Source organism: Hypanus sabinus, chromosome 26 (assembly GCF_030144855.1).
Source record: "Hypanus sabinus isolate sHypSab1 chromosome 26, sHypSab1.hap1, whole genome shotgun sequence".
NCBI classification, from domain to species: Eukaryota; Metazoa; Chordata; class Chondrichthyes; order Myliobatiformes; family Dasyatidae; genus Hypanus; species Hypanus sabinus.
The window spans coordinates 10,869,715-10,890,464 of record NC_082731.1 but is presented as its reverse complement, the minus strand read 5'-3'; the positions used below and the strand labels follow the sequence as shown (position 1 = coordinate 10,890,464).

Below are 20,750 nucleotides of genomic sequence, written 5' to 3'. Positions count from 1 at the left end.
ACATTATGGATGCTTTACTTTTCTAATTGTCTAAATTTCCCACGCCTGTCGCCATCGAAGGTTCCTTAGAAGTTGTATATTCCATTCAAGTTACACAGTTTTATGAGTAACATCGACCTTCGGAGGTTGATAATTATTCACATTCGTTGCCCATCTACTTCTTCCCTTCACTTCATAATGGAGCGTGTGTCGTATTTTGCCACGTTATTCGAATTTCGAAGAAATATCTTTAAGGTAAACCACCTGACAGGATCTTCGTCCCTAAATCTACCTCTGGTGTTTTCCCTGACCATAAATGACCTGGATTAATGCCCTAAATTCTGAATATCTGAATTCTTTTTTCGCAGTAATTTTTTCTGTCTAGCCAAATTCCTCCAGAATCTTGTGTGTTGCTTCGTTATTACGCACATACACTGCAAGCGAGGTCACTAATTTCTAAGAGACTACCATGGACAATAAACTTAGGGTCAGTTTTCTAACTACTGCAGGCCTCAGATTCATGTTGACTACCAATGTTGAACAGTCGAAGGACCGCAAGACAGCAATGTGCAACAACAGGAATATTATTTAGTTATTCATGGTGATTAAACGAATGGCTTTTAGTGCATTTGCTGTCTCAAGTTGATGGTTACTCATGGATGCTTTTAACACATTTTTGAAGCTCTCTCCAGATAATAAAGCAAGGAAGAATGGAAATACATTCACTGCGGATGGAGATCTTTCTCTCTATCTCTATCAATACGTTTGTGCTCAAATATTTCACCGATGTAATTATGGAAATATCGGATATAATGAATATCATTAATCGAGCTATAATCACAGTTAATACGCCTTCTGCATTATGCAAATGAGCCCAGACTCTCGAGGCTTATAAAGTCTTTGCTCCTTCACAAGGTTGCACAGACAGCCGACGCTGATGTCTGGAACCTTCTCTGCTTAACACGCTTTCTGGTGGAGAAGAAACCATGAATATTTTGTTTGTTCTGATATTTTTAGCGTGGTTACCGGGTACGTGCAGTTCATTTTTAAAGAGAATAATGATTACTATTTTGCCGTTGAGTAAACAAATTTCATTTTTGGTTACATCCTGTGCTGCTTCAGATATGTGATGATTAAGTTTGTTTTCTTCCCTTCAGATGCCTTCAGTGCATGGGTAGAACAGACACCAAGAGAAACAACAAAACAAACAGGCGAAAATCTGAACATCAAATGTGTTTTAAAAAATGCTTCCTGTGACCTGAATAGCACATATTGGTACCGCCAAAGACCCGGTCAAACCAATAATGAAAGCTTATCGATTGGAGGACGATATGCAGAATCTGTCAACAAGACAGCAAAGTCCTTTTCCTTGCAGATCACGAATCTAATTGCTGAAGACACAGCAACGTATTTCTGCCATGCTCTCCACTACCACAGTAACAAAGTTGAGCACAAGCCTATTCAAATACGTTGGAAAATCTTTCACGCGAGAAACTATGAATGCTTCGGTCTTTTGGGGAAGAAAATTGCTGAGCTGTAACGGATTCCATTGTAGAGCGAAGGTTGGTTTATAAAACGTTAGCGACAGTCACTCTGCCGCACATATCCAAGTGGGCACAGTTGGAGGTGCAGCATCACTTTGTCCTTCCAGAGTTATGCAAATGGAGACATTATTGCTATTGAATGAACCACTGTGACAGACAGCAACTGCCACAGTGATCCAAAGCATGGACTCTGCAATTCAAAAATCACCAATGCATTTGGTGATTGGAGAAAGGACAATGCTAACCCTTTTCTGAACTGTACAATGCAGACGCCATTTTCGAGGGATTATTGGCTATAAAAGGAGCTGTGCGGAATAGAAACGGCGTTAAGCAAGATTGTAATTTGCACCTTGACCACATGATCTTGTATTGATGTACAAGGAAACTTTTAGTACTAGCATCAATGACTGTGTCAGCAATGTGTCACAGTGATGAATCTTCAATCCCCGTCATACATAAATCTCCTCCGCAATTCTTAATGCAAAACGAATGCAAGACAGCGACTAAAACTTTTCACTGCCGAACATTGTGCCTCTGCCAGACACTGGTACGCAAAATGCAGCCTTGCTCTATATATTTGTGTAATTGCAGTATAAATGTTATAATCATATCAATAACAAAGCTTGATATTTTCCTTGATATCTGCCTGGCTGAGAGTTATTATCGACGGAAGCCAATAAAAACTTTTCATTCATGTCCAGTTCCCTCATATCATGGAGGTATAGGATTACTTGACGGATTTATACACTATTTACAACAGTGAGGTTATTGTGCTCACGTGAAACGATGTGTCAAAACAGTGCCACAGTCGTCTAAGCCATAGCACAAACCTCCGGGACGGTTCTTTTTGTTCGTCGATTTGTAAGTGGGATTACAAACTGTGCCTTTACGTTCATCGATGTTGCTCGGCATAATTTTAAAAAGGTACTTCTTCTTTGGGTTGAATTCCACCTACATTCCTTGGTGCTTAATCACCAAAATTCCCGTTTCAATATCACAATCCCTTTTAATGCACCGAATAAACAGAAAGGCAGATGAAAACTGAAAGAAATTGAAACCCATTGACAAATAGAATATATTGTTCAGCCTTTTGTTTCTGTCTTATTCTGGAAGACCTACCCTATAGTTTACTTTTAATGATCGCTTTCCGCATTGGGATGAATAGGAAGTAAATCATTGTGTACTGCGTACGGAGGTGGCACAAAGCTGACTGTGAAAGCTGGTAAGATACATTTTTATTACATTTTGGGCAAGCGCATAATTTCCTCGATGAGAAGGGCAATTAGATTCTCACTTAATGGATACCAACGGTGTAGTGCAATATCATAATGTACTTTTGCAAATAGAAGAATGCTAACTCGCTGAGATGTCCCAGAAGAAGTTAAATACCTGCCTTTCCTCCCATGATAATTCTTTCGTTGGCTTAAAAGAAGAAAATTGAACTTGGAGTATTTTTACAAATCGAAGCGCGTCAATTCCCCTCGACCTGCTGCACGCCTCCCCCGACAGTAACTTTAAAGTGTTACCTGATACATTGATATGATGCGATTTTTCATATATTTGTATATTTGAGTGCCGATTAGCTTCCCACTGTCGCAGACATGACCTACATTGCCGTGCGCCAACTACATTAGAGAAAACCTCTTTATTAGTTCAAATATATGAACATTGAGTGTGTAAAGTGAACCCAAATGCGAAAGAAGTTTGAAGATGAAATAGTGCACAAAGGGGTCGCCAGAAATATAAACTGTCTTTTAATCATTTGATACTTGGCAGAGAAGTTGTATCATAAACTCGTAGTGAAAACAACTTGATACAGTGTTGGAATAGAATAAAATATATTTTATTTAGAAACACATATCGTCGTCTAAAAACCACTTAAACTCCCTATAACGATTCTACATCTTCGATCTTATATTACCTCTTTCTCAGGACTGAATTTAATTTTTTTTCCAACAGAATCACTTCTGCCTACCTTTCTGTTCTTTCCATACCAGATGTATCCTTGGACGTTAAGCTCCCAACTATAATCTTCTTTCAGCCATGACTCAGTGATGCCGACATCGTCATATCTGCCAGTCTCAAACTGCGCTACAAATCATCTACATTATTTCGCAAACTGCGTGCATTCAAATATAAGATCTTCTGTCCAGTATTCGTCAACATTTTTCCATTTGTCCCCCTGTTACACTGCAACTCGCTGACTGTAATTTTGCCCATCTATCTGACCACCTTGAAAATCCCACTGCAAACTGCTTTGCTTGCATACCAGCTGCCACTTCCTCAGCACTATCTCACCGTCTCCCATCACCTCGCCAAGTTAGTTGAAACCCTCTTCAACAGCTCTTGTAAGCATTCCCGCAAGTATACTGGTCCCTAAACACGCTCCTATTGTGTTGGTCATCGAGAAGGGATCAAATTGATCCATAAATCTTCAACAGTGTCCCTGCACTAGTTCCTCAACCATACGTTCATCTGCTAGACCATCCTGTTTTGAATTTCACTGTGGCGTAGCACAGGCAGAACTGCAGAGAGTACAGTACAACACTAGAGGTCCTGCTTTTCAGCTTTACTTAGCAGCTTCAATTCTCTCTTCAGGACTCCTCCCTTTTCGTACCTATGCCATTGGTGTTACTATGTACCCAGACTTCTGGTTGCTGATCTTCCCCACTTAAAATCCTCTGGATCCATTCTGAGAAGTCTCTGAAACTTGCAGCTAGGAACCAACATACCATCTGTGTGTCTCTATCGTGTCCATAGATTCTGGCGTCAACTGTTCCTATCACTAGTTCAGTCCTCTTCTGCCCCCTTTCCTTTTGAACCATAGCAGCAGATGCAGTGCCAGAAACCCTATCACTGCGCTGCGGTATCACCCCTGCTGATAGGTCGTCGTAGTGCAGCACACACACACACACACACACACACACACACACACACACACACACACACACACACACACACACACAACCGAAGGTGGTATACTTATTATTGAGGGGAACAGCCACTGAGGTATTCTGCATTGGCTGCCCATTTTGTTTCCTTCTCCTGACAGTCACCAAGCTTCGGGGTGACCACTTCCTGTAGGTTCTATATCTCACCTCCTCATTTTCCCGTATGAGCCGAAGGTCAACGACATGCCGCTCCAGTTCCATAACACGTTGTTTGAGGAGCTGCATTTCGGTGAAACAGATGTGGTTATCCAGAAGGCTGGAGGTCTCCCAGGGTTCCACTTCTCACACAAAGAACACAACACGTCCATGGAGCAATGCTCACTGCTCTCTGTACCAATCGAGGAAGACTGTAGAAGAAGAAAATAACCAGGTACTTGCCTTGCCCAAGCGCTTTGTCGCTCAAGACTAGTGAGTCAGATCCTCCGCACTCCAACACTGGTCCACTCACACAATGACTGCTCTTATTGTCGCTTCCTCGTTTATATTTGTTCACTTTCGCACCTCAGGTAAACTGCGCAGGTGATTGTGAGGTGGCTATTAGCACAGGCATGCGTGAGAAGGCCCAGAATGGATGACGCTTTTAATCTCATAATATCCAATATGAGCCCAACCTCGTCCATCCTGCAAAATGTAGGAATCCATGTATTTTCCAAATAGGATCACGGTTTTTTCCTGCACGCACCCTTCAGACAGTGACTTCATCACCCCAGCAACATTATGGATGTGATTCCTCATCCCACTACCCTCAACTGGTCCAACGATTTAATTAAATCTACCCACCAGCTCTATTCATCAGTGGCTTCTGACTCCTTTGCTGACATGAACATTCAAGGCAAGAATGCAAATATACAAATTATGAAATGGGACATGGCCATGCTGTCGCTAATCCTACTTCTCCACTTCACCGTCGTCAGTCTTATTCTGTGCTCTATCCTTCACTTCCCACCCGTGATGTGTGATTGCCCTTTGTATGTACGCATCCATCTCTCCATAAAAAGTATGGCAACATCCTTCTACTGCGTATAAGTGTTTTCAATATCTGTAATACAATACAATAGAAAAGATAACTTTACCTGGACTCTGTCATAAAAGAGGGACCTCATATTTATGCTCCAGTTTCCTCTCACATCCGAATGACGTACAGTTCGTTAGTTAATTTTCAAAAGAATATCGTTCACAGTGCTTAGAACAATGATAGAACTTGGGTGGAATTGATGGGCTTGTGGAGGCGAAGAAACCAAAATAGATTCATGTAGAATCAGTGTAAGTAACTGGTACAATTTCTGCACACGTTCGGTAGATCGAAACACTTGTTCCTTTTCTTTTCGTTTGTTGCTTTCATTTTATTCAGAGATACAGCACAGAAAGGACTTCCTTTTGCAACTAGTAGCGCCACCCTGTAACTCTCCTATTTAACCCTAACCTAATCAAAGGACAATTTACTAACTGCTCTGTCTTTCAACTATAGGAGTTAATGAGAGTATCGGGAGGAAACCCACACGGTATCGGGCAGACCGAGCAAACTCCTTAGACATGGCACCGGAATCTAACTCCAAATTAAGACCGGCCGAGCTGCAATAGCATTGTGCTAACTGTTGAGTTACCATGTGCCTTCTGCTTCTCCAAACCTCTTTCTAAATATCCACGTTTCCTTCGTCCTTATCGTTTAGACTAATTATAAATATTCGGGACCCAACACATATCCACGTGATTCTAGCGAGCTCTTGGCATAACGCTATTACAATGTCGGCTATAAGATTGGGGCTGAATTCCTGTCTGTCAGGAGTTTGTACATTGTGTGCTTTCTCCAGGTGATCCGGTTTTCTTCCATATTCCAAAGCCGTATGCTTAGGGTTAGTGAGTGTGAGCATGTTATGTCGGCGCCGGAAACAGTGTTTGCTGCAGGCTGCCCAGCACGTTCCTGGCTAATTTGATTTGACACAAACGGCGCATTTCACGAGTTTGCTTCAGTTTCATCCCACCGGGTACCGGAAATTGTCTCTCGTAGTGTAAAACAGGATGTTTAATGGGAAAGGTGGACTTGGAGAATTAATGTGGTATAATGATCAAAGTTATCTAATTCCAGGTTCATCTCAGCGGGCACACTGTAAACTTGCCATGTTGATTTCCACATTCAGTGCACCTGAACACTCATCAACAGCAAGATGCAGAGTGAGAAAATTGTAATTGTGCAGATTATAAAATATAGTGTGGTGCGCTATGGACAGATTGGTAACGTTTCAGATTAGATTAGATTAGATTCAACTTTATTGTCCTTGTGCCGAGTACAGGTTCAAAGCCAATGAAATGTAATTAGCATCAAACCAGAAGTGCGAAAGAATAGTATTATTTACAAAATACCCGTGAAGAAAAAGTAAGTGTTACAGCATACAAATATAAAAGTACTTCGACAGGTCAATATGGGTGCAATTCTGCTTAGCGCTGTGATGTGAGGTTCAGCAGAGTCACAGCCTCAGGGAAGAAACTCTTCTTGAGCCTACAGGTGCGGGAGCGGAGGCTCCTGTAGCACCTACCATATGGGCGGAGAGTAAAAAGTCCATGGCTTGGCTGAGGTGCATCCTTGATAATACTTCTAGCTCAGCCCAGGCAATATTTATGGTAGATGTTCTCAATGGTGGGCAACTGGGTGCTTATATTCCGCTGGGCAGTTTTCACCACCCGCTGGAGTGCTTTGCGGTCCAATACGGGACAATTGCCATATCACACTGAGGTGCAGTGCCCTGCTCATATTTTTTTCTGTGAGTATTATGTATATCATGATCATCAAAGTACAAAGTTCAAAGTATAATCACAGTACATATACGTCATCATATACAAGCCTGAAATTAATTTTCTTGGTGGTATTCACATTAAATGAATTTCATTGATACTATTGAACAGTATAAAATCAATGAAAACAGGTACATATCAAGATGAACAACCAATGGGCAAAACACAAGCTGTGCAATTCAATTTAAAAAAGTAAATAAAAATAACAGTAATAAATAAATAAACAATAAATATTGACAATATGAGATTTTTTTTTACAGTGATCTGTGGGCTGTGGGAAAGGCTCAGTACCAGGTGAATGAATTACGTGACGGTATATTTTGTTCAAAAGCCTGATGGTGAAGGGGTAGTAATTGTTTCTGAATCTGATGCTTTGAGTCCTGAGGCTTCTGTACCTCCTTTCTGATGGCAGTAGCGAGAAGAGATTGTGGCACGGATGGCGGTGGTCCTCGAAGATAAATGCGGCTTTCCTGCGACAGCGATCTGTGTAGTTGTTTTTTAATGGTGTGGAGCTCTTTACTCGTGATGAACTGGGCAGTATCCAGAACCTTTTTGTAGGCTTTCCACTCAAGGGCAATGTAATTTCCAAAGGTATATTCTGCCGCATATCGACATAAGTTTGGCAAAGTTTTAGGTGATATGCTGAACCTTCCCAAACTTCTAAGAAAGCAGTTCTACTGCGACTTTATCTTTCTAATGACACTTATGAGCTTGGAGTCAGGATAGTTTGAGGAATTTGAAGTTAGTGATTCTCTCCCAAGATGAGGACTGGCTCATGGCCCCGCGGTTTTCTCCTCCTGTAGTCAATAATGCGCTCCTTGGTCTTGCTGACATTGAGTGAAAGATTGTTATTCTGGCAGCTAGGTTTTCAAACTTCCTTCTCTGTGTTGCTTCGTGAGTACCTTTGAACGTGCCAAGGGTTTATCAGGCGTAATTATAAAGTACCATTCAAGGTGCACGAAATATTCACTGCAAGCTCGGATACAACTATACTGAATGAAATACCGTTGTTTAAGTCGCCCCTTCAGACAAAACGTCTTAGAAGCGCTAACATAGTTCTAGATTTAAGTAGTATTGCAGTTGTATTATGCCTGACACGTTGTCACGAAGAACAACGTAAAATTAATCCAATCATTTCAACGATATTTCTGAAGATTAATATTTTGCAGGACAGTGATAAGTGTCTAACGAAATTAGTAGAGTACGTCTTTCGTTTTTGTTAATTTTAGCAAGGCAACCGATCGCACCAAACATCAGTCTTGTCTATTCTGCAACCGACAAACAAAAGGCACTGGGTTTTGTGGAATTGATTTGTGTCATGAGCGTTTCACGTAGTCTAGTGTAGCTTTGTGTTGAAAACACAATTACCTGAGAACATCGCAGTGATCTGGCAGTAAAACGGACAAGCCGTACATTCTGCCTTTACCACCAGTACTCCGGTTAAAACATCAAACAGAACGTTTACCTCAGCAAGTGTGCTTAATGTGCCGCTGACTGAATGGGCCGGTGGTGCTGTGTATTCGTGCCACGTATCCCACTCTGCAACGAGCGGCAATATCCGCAAAGACATACGAACCGAGTCAGGTAAGAGGGAGTTCCCAATTTACAGGTGGAATATTTCCATTTTCATCCTCAGTTTTACAGTTGTTGGATTCTGATCATTTATCAAAGCGTTTTGAAAAGAACGAGACTAGTAAAGATTGAGATGCCTGTTAATATAAAGTTTGGATAAGGAACAGACTGGAATGTGATTCTGAACGATTAGTCAGCAAACATGAAATATCAGAGGTAAGAATTCCAAACAAATCTTGGAAGCAGTCGTCTTAATATCTCATGTTGCATCAGTGAATATAGATTTCCGATCATGTTAATGTATCGAATAGAATTTGTGTATCCTAAACGATTCTAAGGAATCCAAATCAAGTCAAGTAGCTTTTATTGTCATTTCAATCATAGCTGCTGGTGCAGTACACAGTTAAAACGAAACAACGATCCTCCAGGACCATGGTGCTGCATGAAACAACACAAAACTACATCAGACTTCAGGCCTAAACGGGACTCTGTAAAGTGCACAAAACAGAGCAAGACAGTATAATAATTGCTAAACAAGACAATAGGCACAGTAAAGGACGTTACAATATAATAATAATAAATGATTAAAAGAGGAGCACGGGCAAGGGGTGGGAAAAGATATTCTGCGATCCTTTTTAAATTTCGTTGCACATTAAATTTTACGGATATGTTATATCTCTGACTGGAATCAGCATGCAATAATAATGTTGGAAAAGAAATAAATTAATGGAAGAAAGTAGTCGAGGCAACCACTCGACAACTCAAACAGTTGAACTTTGTGTAAACTGGTCTTTCATTCTTGCATGGAATGTCCTTAGACGCTGCAAATTTTGCCACCTTTTTCCATCTAATATTCGCCTCCACGATCTAGCTTTCTGTGTTCTGTCCCCCCTCAGTCTGCGACTCTGGCTAGCTCCATACCTCTCTCTATTCTGCCACAAGCGAATGACCCGTTCCCCACTCCGGTATTTTATGACTGTCGTCCTTTCAGGGAAAGTCTGAATGTATCAGTCCCTTCACCCTTCTTTATTATTAAATTGAAATCATTGCTAAGTTTCAGGTTCGTCATCAATAAATCATCCCCTCAATTTTGTGTTCTAGGTTTCGCATTGTTACTCAGAGATCCTACCGTTGAAGAAATGTGGATAAACAAAACTGCCACACTGGTGTGTGAAGTGATCGCCACAACTCCAGCTGAGGTTTCCATCTCCTGGACAGTGGGTGGAAAGAAAAGGGCTGATGATGTTCAAACAGGACAGGCAACAAAGATTGGAAGCCAGTACATGACAGTCAGCCGTTTGACCAGCAGCGTTGCCGAGTGGGACAGCGGGGTAGAATACTCCTGCTCGGTGGAGGACGATCAATTAGATACTCCGTTATCAAAACGGACACGAAACACAAAAGGTGGGTGCAATATGAACAATCGAACTGCAAAGTAGTGCAGATGCAGAAAGAGGAACAGAAACTGCTGGATGTCAGGCAGCAGATTGCAGAGCAAAGCAGGCATGACTGTGAGCGAGTTGCCCTCTGGTAGAGCCGGAAGTTAATACAAAATTCAGGGGAAGACTCAGGGGAGTTGAGAGTTAGAGGGCAAAAGTGTAGGGGTTGCACGAAGAGGAACTTATTTACTCAGAGAGTGGTAGCTGTGTGGAACGAGCGTCCAGTAGAAGTGGTAGAGGGAGGTTCGATATTGTTATTCAAAAAAAATTGGATAGGTTTATGGACAGGAAAGAAATGGAGGTTTATGGGCTGACTACAGGTCGGTGGGACTAGGTGAGAGTAAGCGCTCGGCACGGACTAGAAGGGCCGAGATGGCCTGTTTCCGTGTTGTAATAGTGATATGGTTATATGGCTATTTTATACGGTTATTAGACGGGCATCGCGACAATTACGTCACCAATAAAATACCCCCGATGCAATGTTAACAGAAATGTTGGAGACATATGGTGCTAGAACATAAGAGCAGCCTCTTCGGCCCAGTAAAACTGAGTGCGCATCGGCACTAAGGAATTGTACATTTTAAAAATTGTTTTGTAGTTTCAAGAACTCCTCACAGAGTCTACCCTCAACCTCCACATTAGGAATAAATTACAGTAGTCAACGTATCTAGTACCTACGTGTTTATCGACATGAGAATTGAAAAACCTAGATTAAATGCGCTTTGTGTGAGACATGCTAATAGCGGTATCCCTGTGCTACCACACTCAATCGTCGTTGAGTCATAAAATTACACAACACGGAAACCCATGTCCCTCGGAAACCCACGTTAAATGCTGTTTCACGACTACCTCAATCCAAAGTGCAGTAACAAAAACATTCTTTGTCTTTCCGATTTCAGTGATCGTCCAAATAATTTCACAATATGGTGACCACGATCAAGATCTTAGCAATTTCTTCTGATATACCTTTCCCTAAAGCTCCTTCTCTTAACTTAAGCATATGCTCTCTTTGGATTCCAAGCTGGCAATAAGGAACGATGTTGTCAATTTAGCTTATCTTTGTCGCTAATAATTGTATCTGGTTTTATCGGGTCACTCCTCAGTTCCCTTCACTCCAAAGAAAACGAGACAAGCCTACCTAATTGCTCCCCATAATTGAGGTTCTCCAGTCCAATTAACATGCAGTTGAATATGATATCCACTCGTTCCAGTGCAGTGACATTCATTTTATAAAGTGACGATCAGTACTGAACCACGTATTTCAAACGCGAGGGCAGGAGTGTTTGGTAAAATTAAAACTGAGCTTCCCAACTTTCACTTGCTAAACCCTGATCTATGAAGGCAAGTATGTCATGTTCTTTTGTCAGCATTCCATCTAGCGGTGCTGGCACTTTCAGTATACTATGGGCTGGAACTTCAGTATATTTCTGTTCATAAAAGTTTCTTAATAATGAGTCAATAAAGTTCACCTGCAGCCGAACGTGTAACTTTCTATTTGATCTGTGTCGTGTCACAGGCGTAGACACCAAACTTCACGATTCAGTAAGTTTAGTGTCAGACATAACCTCAGGAATTATATTTCCTATATGTTCATGCAAATCGTTATTTCTATCACAGACAACAAAAATCACAGTACTGTGGTACGCCGCACGTAGCATAATTCCGAAGAGAAAGATATTGTCACCATTACCCTTAGCAGCTCACTAACAAATAGGCTGCTCACCATGGAGTCTTAAACAAACTGACAAGCGTATTGATAGAAAGCTTGTCAAATAGAAAGGAGAGCAGTTTCTTCTCCGCAGATCCTGCAAGTCCAGCTGAGTACTTGCACTGTTTCATTGCAACCACATTTCAGAAAGACAGTTTTTTGGAGATTAATACTGGTTGACTTTCTCTTGCAGCCAAACCATTGGAACCAAAGGTACGCCTCTTGCCACCGTCTCCAGAGGAGACTCAAACTACAAGTATCGCTATACTCACATGCATGATAACGGGATTCTACCCCGATGACATAACCGTTTTGTGGCAGAAGGACGGAGCCGCGTTCTACTCGAACGCGAGCAGCTTCTCAACGGCACTTCAACAGGACATGACCTTCAGCACGAGAAGCCTCCTTTACTTGACTGAAGCCGATTGGAAGAAGGACGCAAGATACTCCTGTGTCGTCACGCACCCACCTTCAAAGTCTACTGTGAAAGCAAACATCAGGACCCCGAAAGGTAAGTAAGGTTTGCCAATATACACACATCCATTCTGTGTTCGATATCCCAGACAAAAGATAAAAAGCATCAACCGCCTGCAATGAGCAGAGTGGAACGGTCATTGTAATGTACTATAGTAGTAATCAGACCTCTCTGATGGTCTGCTAAAATAACATATATGAGCGTCAACTAAAATTCATAAGATGCAAACGGATCACTGTTGAACCTGCGAAGACAAAATGTATTATAATATTAAATTGTCTCACCAATGGGAGCTCAATAGGGTAAAGTTGAAGGAATATGTACAAACATTAATTGTTGAATGACAATATGAATGGAGCCCATTCTTGTCGTTTCTGATTATATTCTAAGAAAATAGTTTAATGGGCCACACTTGTAAACAAACTTTTTTAAGCTCAATAAAAGTATAATCAATACACACGAATTAGCATACTAATAATTCACAGGTAACGCAGGATGGTTTAACGATGAGTCTCCGATGTGTTGGCGTGAATAATTGGGTGGGACCATTCTCTGTAAGGATTTTGTACGTCCTTTCTGTGCAATGCGTGGATTTCCTCCTATTACTCCGATTTCCTTCCACAGTCTAAAGATTTACTGGTTAGTAAGTTAATTGGCCGTTGTAAATTGTCCAGTGATTAGGCCAGGGTTATATCGAGAGTTGCTGGCTGAGCTGCCCGAATGGCCGGACGGCCCTATTCTGCGCTATATCTTAGAATAAATAAATAAATGTAGGTCCAATTAACTGATGAAAGTCATAGAAACATAGAAAACCTACAGCACAATACACGCCCTCCGGCCCACAAAGTTGTGCCGAACACGTCCCTACCTTAGAAATTACTAGGCATACCTATAGCCCTCTACTTTACGAAGCTCAATGTATCTTTCTAAAAGCCTCTTAAAAGACGCTATCGTATCTGCCTCCAACACCGTTGCCGGCAGCCCATTCCACGCATTCACCACTGTAGAAAACTTATCCTGACATCTCCTCTGTACCAGCTCCCTAGCAGCATAAACCTCTGTCCTCCTGTGGCAACCAGTTCAGCCCTGGTGAAACGCCTCTGACTATCTACACGATCAATGCCTCTCATCATCTTATACATCTCTATCAGGTCACCTCTCATCCTCCGTCGCTCCAAGGAGGAAAGGCCATGTTCACTTAACCTATTCTCATAAGGCATGCTCCCCAATCCAGGAGACATAATTGTAAATCTCCTCTGCACCCTTTCTATGGCTTCCACATCCTTACTGTAATATGGCGACCAGAACTGAGCACAGTACTCCAAGAGGGTTCTGACCAGGTTCGTATATAGCTGCAACATTACCTCTCGATTCCTAAATTCAATTCCACGATTAGTAAAGTAAGTATTGAAATCCTCCGTACCGTCAGCAGCCATCTGACCTGGACTGGAAAAAAACACGTCTGAGTGGAACACCTTCGACCTGACGACTGTCAGTTTTTTCTCTCGCATGGTGTTAATGGTCCTCGACCTGGATCTCACAACAAAACATAATATCATCCACGACTATCTACGGGAAGTTTAGGGATTTCAGACGTATCCTTTTTATGGAGAAACTGAAACGTAATTCACAGGAAGATGCAAAGTTTACATAGTTCTGTCAATTACTTTGACCATTAGATCCCATTATATAGTGATACAGCATGGAATAGGCCATTTTTGTCTTTCGAGCCACGCCACACCAAAAGCTGCACAACCTTGATTAACCTTAACCTAATTGCAGTTTAACTTTTACAGTAAGACCAAATAACCATGAAAAATGAACCGACTTGGCTATTCAGCCCATCGACTCTGCTCCGCCATTCCATCATGGCTGATCCCGGATCCCACTCAACCCCATCAGCCTGCCTTCTCGCTATGTCCTTTGATGCCCTTAACGATCAGAAAACGATCAACTTCCACCCTAACTATATGCACGGGCGGCCTACTCCACATTATGTGACAGTGCATCCCACAAATCTGCTACTCTCTGGCTGAAAAAAATTCCTCTTTACGTCTGTTCTAAAAGGACGCCCGTCAATGTTGAGGCTGTGCCATCCGGGGCTCGATACCCTACCATAGAAAACATCCTTTCCACATCACCCTATCTCGTCCTTTCAACATTAGAGTGGTTTCAATGAGATCCACACACATTCTTCTAAATTCCAGTGAGTACAGTCCCAAAGCTGCCATATATTTACCCCGTCATTCCTGGAATCATCCTCGGGAACCTCCTCTGGACTCTCTCCTATGACAACACATCCTTTCTGTGATATTGGGCCCTAAACTGTTAAGAATACTTTTAGTGCGGCCTGATTAGTGCCTTATAAATGCTCAGCAGGAACTCCTTGCTGTTATATTCTGTTCCCTTCGAAATAAATGCCAACGTTGCATTGCCCTTCTTTACCACAAGCTCAACCTGTAAATGAACCTTCTGGCAGTCTTGCACGAGGACATCTAAGTCCCTCTGCTCCTCTGGTATTTGAATTTTTTCCCCATTCAGATAATAGTCCGCACTATTGTTCCTTTTACCAAAATATGTTATCATACATTTCCCAACACTTTCTTCCATCTGCCACCTTTTGTCCATTATTCCTATTTCTCTAAGCCCTGCTGCAACTGCATTGCACTATGTGCTCCTTCACCTTTCTTCGTATCATCCGCAAGTTTTGCCACAAAGCCATCAATTACACTATGTAAACCATTGATAAACAATGTGAAAAACAGGTGTCCTATTCCTGACCCGTGAGGAACACCACTATTCCCCGGCAGACAACCATAAAAAAGGCTCCTTTTATTCCCATTCACTGCCTCCTGCCTGTCAGCTATTCGGGAACCCATACCAGCATCTTTTCCGTAAAGAGATAGGATTTTATCTTGTTGAGCAGACTCAATTGTGGTATCTTATCACACCCCTTCTAAAAGTCCAAGTAAATGACTTCACTCCCTCGCCTCTGTCCACCCTGGTTGTTACTTCCTTGAAGAATTCTAAAAGATTTGACAGGCAAGATTTCTCTTCACAGAAACCACGCTTACTTTGACTTATTTTTAATCATCAGTCTCCAAGGACCTCAAAACCTCACCCTTAATAACAGATTCCAACACTTTTCCAACCATTGAGATTAGGTTTACTGGCCTATAACCCTCCCTCCTTAAAGGGTGGAGTGACATTTGCAATTTCTCAGTCCTCAGTCATGCCAGAATCAAGTGATTCTTAAAAGATCCTGCCCCATGCATCCGTTATCTCTTCAGCAACCTCTTTCAGGACTCTGGGATGTAGCCCATCTGGTCTAAGTGACTTACATAACTTTAAGTTTGCCTTGCACTTTTTTTCCTTTGTAATAGCAATGACACTCACTCCTGCTCCCTGATGTCCATGGACCTCTGCTACACTGCTAGTGTCTTCCACACTGAAAATAGATGCAAAGTACCCGTTACGTTCATCTGACATTTCTTTGTCCCTATTACTACCTTACTAGCATCATTTTCTAATGGTCCAATATTACCTCTCACCTCTCTTTTACCCTTTATATATCTTGCTTTAAATTATTGGCTTGTCTGTCCACAAATTTCACTTTTTCCCTTCTTATAGCTTTTTTTAGTTATCTTTTGTTTGATTTTAAATGCTTCCCAATCATATAAATTCCTACTCCCTTTTGCTACCTTATATGACCTTTCCTTGGCTTGTCCGCAGTCCTTATCTTCCTTTGTCAGCCACGGAGGCCGGCACCTGCCATTTGAGAACTGCTTCCTCTGTGGCACATATCTATCCTGCGCCTTGTGGAACTATTCCCAGAAACTTCAGCCATCTCTGCTCTGCCGTTATCCCCGCCAATAATCCTCTTCCAATCTACCTGGACAAGCTCCTCTCTCATGCATCTGCAATTCCATGATTTCCATTGCGATACACACACATGCGAGTTATGCTTCTCAATGATCCCAACTAACCAACCCGGTTTTTCTTTGACTCTGGAGCAGATGGGGAAAACCCGTGCCTTCCACGGGGAGAAAGTACAGACTCCTTATAGAACAGCGCAGGCATTAAACTCCGAGCTCCATCACGTTCCGAGCGGTAATAGCGTCGCGTTACCGTGGCTCCGTGTTGTTGGTTGGCAAAGGTCGGAGCCACTAATTGCACCAAAGAAAATAATGAAAATCAATTATTCAAGCACAGTAACGTCGTCGTATTAGATGGTTAGGGCAGTTTAGTACCCTTCAGGGGCTTCATGAGTGAACTCCTTTCCAGGATAAGCACAGATGATCGTTTATGTAAGCATATCGAACAAATCCAATCACAATGCCTCATCAAATGAAGCAGTCCATGTCTTCCTGCGGGAAGATCGATATCAGATCCTAAAGCTGGCACCAACTACAAAGTGAGATTTCTACGACATAATTTCTAGACAATAACTAAAATAAATTATAACAATCTGCTCCGCATATTCAATGGTTCACGCTCAAGAACATTCAGACCACTCCAAACACCAACATTTTCCAGTTTCCGACCATTCATAAAACATACTATCGTCATATTTATTTCTCCTCGGTCGGTATCCTCAAGTTTTCCACGTAACACTCGATCTGTTGAGCACTTAACAATTTACTTATCTTGTGTAAATCCCACCAAATTCTCCCAGAATCTTTCCCCCAGCCCACGATTCCACATAGTTTGTATTTCCAGCAAACAGACATATTACAGTATATCCCCCAGTAAAATAATTGAAATAGATTCAGAGTATCTGAGGCACCAGTATCGATCACCGTGGCATCCTGTTCGCCGCAGCTTTTAGGTCCGTAAACTCGTAAAGGGTTCGCTTCTGGTACATGGTTGCTGTACTGTTTAACATGCACACAATGGACTGCTTTTATTCACCCGTGCTACTTTGACAGTATCACCCAAACACAAAATACCATGATGGACATGGGCTTCAAATACGCGGGTGTCACTTGGAAACAGAGGATGGCACCTCCCCTTCAATTCCGATGGGTTTATATTCTGTAACTCGCTACACTACAGCTGTGCAAATTATACTTCACCAGAAGCATTGAAGAAATTCAGGAAAATAGCTCACATTTTCTATGCAAGACAGGTAAACAATGAACTTGCTAGCTGCATCAAGAATCGAAACAAAAGTAATAACGTAAAATTACTAAAGGCTCGTGCACTTTTGAAACTGAATTGATCCTCCAAATGTTACTGTATTTTAATATCACAGTTTATATTTTTTCTGGAATGCGTTGGGTGGTAAATAATGCAGGTGTCGGCTCATACATCGCAGTAGAGTTTTATAATTGTTAAGATCAATTAAGTGGAAGCGCTTCCTTCGAATACGTGGTTCCATTACATTTTATGGCACGTGTTAACCTATGGAGTCAACGTGGCCGCTTCCGTTTCACGTTACTGGCAAATTTTCCTATTCCTGGTGGAGTAATTCCCACAAAATATGACCGAAAATATTGAAGGACTGGCCGTCCGTCGTCGGTTCGTATAGTAGTGATGCATTGAATGCTGATCACACAACATGTTCTTTATTAGAATTCAGTGGCATGTTATATTTTGTTTTCTTATTTCGAAGAGCGTGCAACTCTGTCCATAAAGGAGAAAGTACTGCAGTTTTAACTGAGTATAACTTTCCGCTTAATAGTTCTTTTCGATCAACTTCTTTTAGAATCACACTGGGGACTGGAAGACAAACCTTTTGCTCATTTTGTGTGAATACCTTTGAAGGAAGCCTCAGTAGTTTGAAGATCTAAGGGGGAACGTTTGCATCCCTGAATGGGAAAAATACTTACTGTTAAAGTCATGTCAGTGTACTGTTTGCGCTGTTGTTTCTATAATCGGGAGAATCAATGAGGATATCAGACAAGGAAGATAGAGGAGTCAGGTTGATAAGGCCAGAATAGCTGTATGAGCGAAGCAGAAAAAAATGTCACAGAGAAATGAATAGTAGTGGGATTAAGAGCTACTCCGGCCTGGTTATAGTTGTTATTACCCACATCTGAACAATCACAGAATGAATATAACCATTCCCACTTTTTTGCCAGAAGAATGCCGAGTGGCAGACATTAATGCCATCATAAAAAAGCCTTCCTTTGAAGAGATTTGGATGCTTCGGAGGGCAACAATTGTGTGCGAAGTGGTTTACACAGATTTACATGACGTCACAGTCTCCTGGCGAGTAAATGGGAGTCGGAGAATGAACGGAGTAGAGACTCGCGGTCCAGAGTGGAGGGGAAGTAAATCCGTCATCATCAGCAAACTGAAGATCAGTGCAGAGGAGTGGAACAGTGGAACTGAATGCCTGTGCTTCGTAGAGTACCGTGATCTGCCAACACCACTGAAAACCGCCACCAAAAAGTCCAAGGGTAAGCGCAATTAACTGCCGTCTTGAGGCACATCACATAAACTTTTTGGCAGACATTCATGAACTAATCAATAGAGTTGAAAATATAATCTCCTCCATTCCGTTGCGTAACAGCAATCCAGAAGAAAAAAAATGTCCACCCGTCGTAACGTAGAAAAGAAGCTGCACAAAACTGCAAAACTATACATGGTATATTAATAACAAAGAGCAAATATAACACCTTATTTATATTGGAGCCGATATGTCTTGAGATGAAAAACTGATCTAATTTCTGAGTTTATTGATATTTGAACATCCGGAGTCTGGTGAAGATACAAATCTCCAAGTCACAGATGAAACTAATTTAACATATGTTTTTTTTTTCCCTTCCAGTTACTGAAATGCACCTCCCTAAAGCCTACCTCTTGTACCCATCAGCTGAGGAGATTCTAGCTGAGGAAGCAGCTACCCTAATTTGCCTGGTGACCGGTTTTTATCCGGAAGATATATATGTCGGCTGGATGGCTAATGACACCCTTTTGCATTCGGGATTCTCCATCCAGTTTAACAGCGATACGGAAAACGGCTCTAACTCGCTCACCAGCAAACTGAGGATCAGCGCAGAAGACTGGGAGAAAGGAACCACCTATAGCTGTTTGGTTGGACATCCGTCGCTACAAACAAATATAGTCAGAAGTATTAATAAATCGCGGGGTAAACCTACTTTAGTTAACGTGTCAGTTCTTCTAACTGACAGCTTTAAATCGTGCGTCTAATCATCCTTGATTTGATGACTAGTAGCTTGGAAGTGTTTCTTTTTTACTGCGTTGCTGTTTGAGTTTCCGATTTGCTGATTTACTGTAGAACACGCATAGCATTCGCTCTTCGGATTATCACATCGTAAATGAAATATTCCATTAATTTCATCTGTTCGATAACACTGTGATGAGCTCTCGATAGCATTAGAATATTTTTAACCTTACGCTGATTCTGAAAATGTAGTACTTTTTAGATGCTAGCAAGTCGCGGGATAGATAGCAGATAGCGATTTATTCTGTACGACACATTATATTGAAATAAATTCAGAATGAAAACTTGGCTTCCACATATGTGTTCATATCATTGCTCTTAAGAGTAAAACATTATTCATTTTTTTAATATTAGCTTCATTAATATATATGGTATACTTCTATTCTTGCCTTTTCTCATGTCGCATGTATGGCAGGGAGACGAGAGAGGTAACGATATAAGGCAAATTACTAAGGTTATTTAGATCCAAGCGGTTCGTGGAGATTAGATTCGAGATCTGATTTGACGGATAAGCTCCTTCGTGCATGTGCACCTGTCATCTGAACTTGAAAAGTTAAAGGTCCATAACAATAGACAACAGCACGGAATAAGCATCAGGATCAGAATAATTTTCTTTGACATTGTCGCGAATTTTATTGTTTTGCAGCAGCAGTACAATGCAATACAGAAAATACAATATGAAAGAGATGCTTAAAAATAAATAAGTAGTGATAAAGGGGGGGAATTAGTGAGGTACTTTTAGTGGCTTCATGGATTGCTCAGAATCCGATGAAGAAGGAACAGAAGCTGTTCCTAAAAAGTTGAGTGTGTGTCTTCATGCCACTTTAATTCTGATGGCAGTAATGAGAAGGTGGCACGTGCTGGATGGTGGGAGCACTTAATGACTGTTGCCAACCCCTTGAAGCACCGCGTTTTGACATGTTCTCAATGTTGGGGAGCCTCGTGTCTATGGATACCTGCACACAACACTCTGCAGTATTTACGGTTCCCATACAATGGTTCCATAATACCAGCTGGCGATTTAGCCGGTTAGAATGCTGACGCTATTAATGTTAGACTTGGACAAACATTTGGTCTGGTCTTTGGTGATATAGCAAATC

At 41.6% G+C, this 20,750-nt stretch overlaps 1 gene segment (V, D, J or C); it reads left to right on the top strand.

Annotated features, from left to right (window-relative positions):
• Positions 1-906: 906 nt before the first annotated feature.
• Positions 907-19,818, top strand: LOC132381569 (Ig heavy chain C region-like). The segment is given in 7 exon segments: positions 907-1,008; positions 1,137-1,515; positions 2,684-2,745; positions 9,938-10,240; positions 12,177-12,494; positions 18,542-18,862; positions 19,234-19,818. Coding segments are annotated over 7 exon segments (1,809 nt in total).
• The last annotated feature ends 932 nt before the right edge of the window (positions 19,819-20,750 follow it).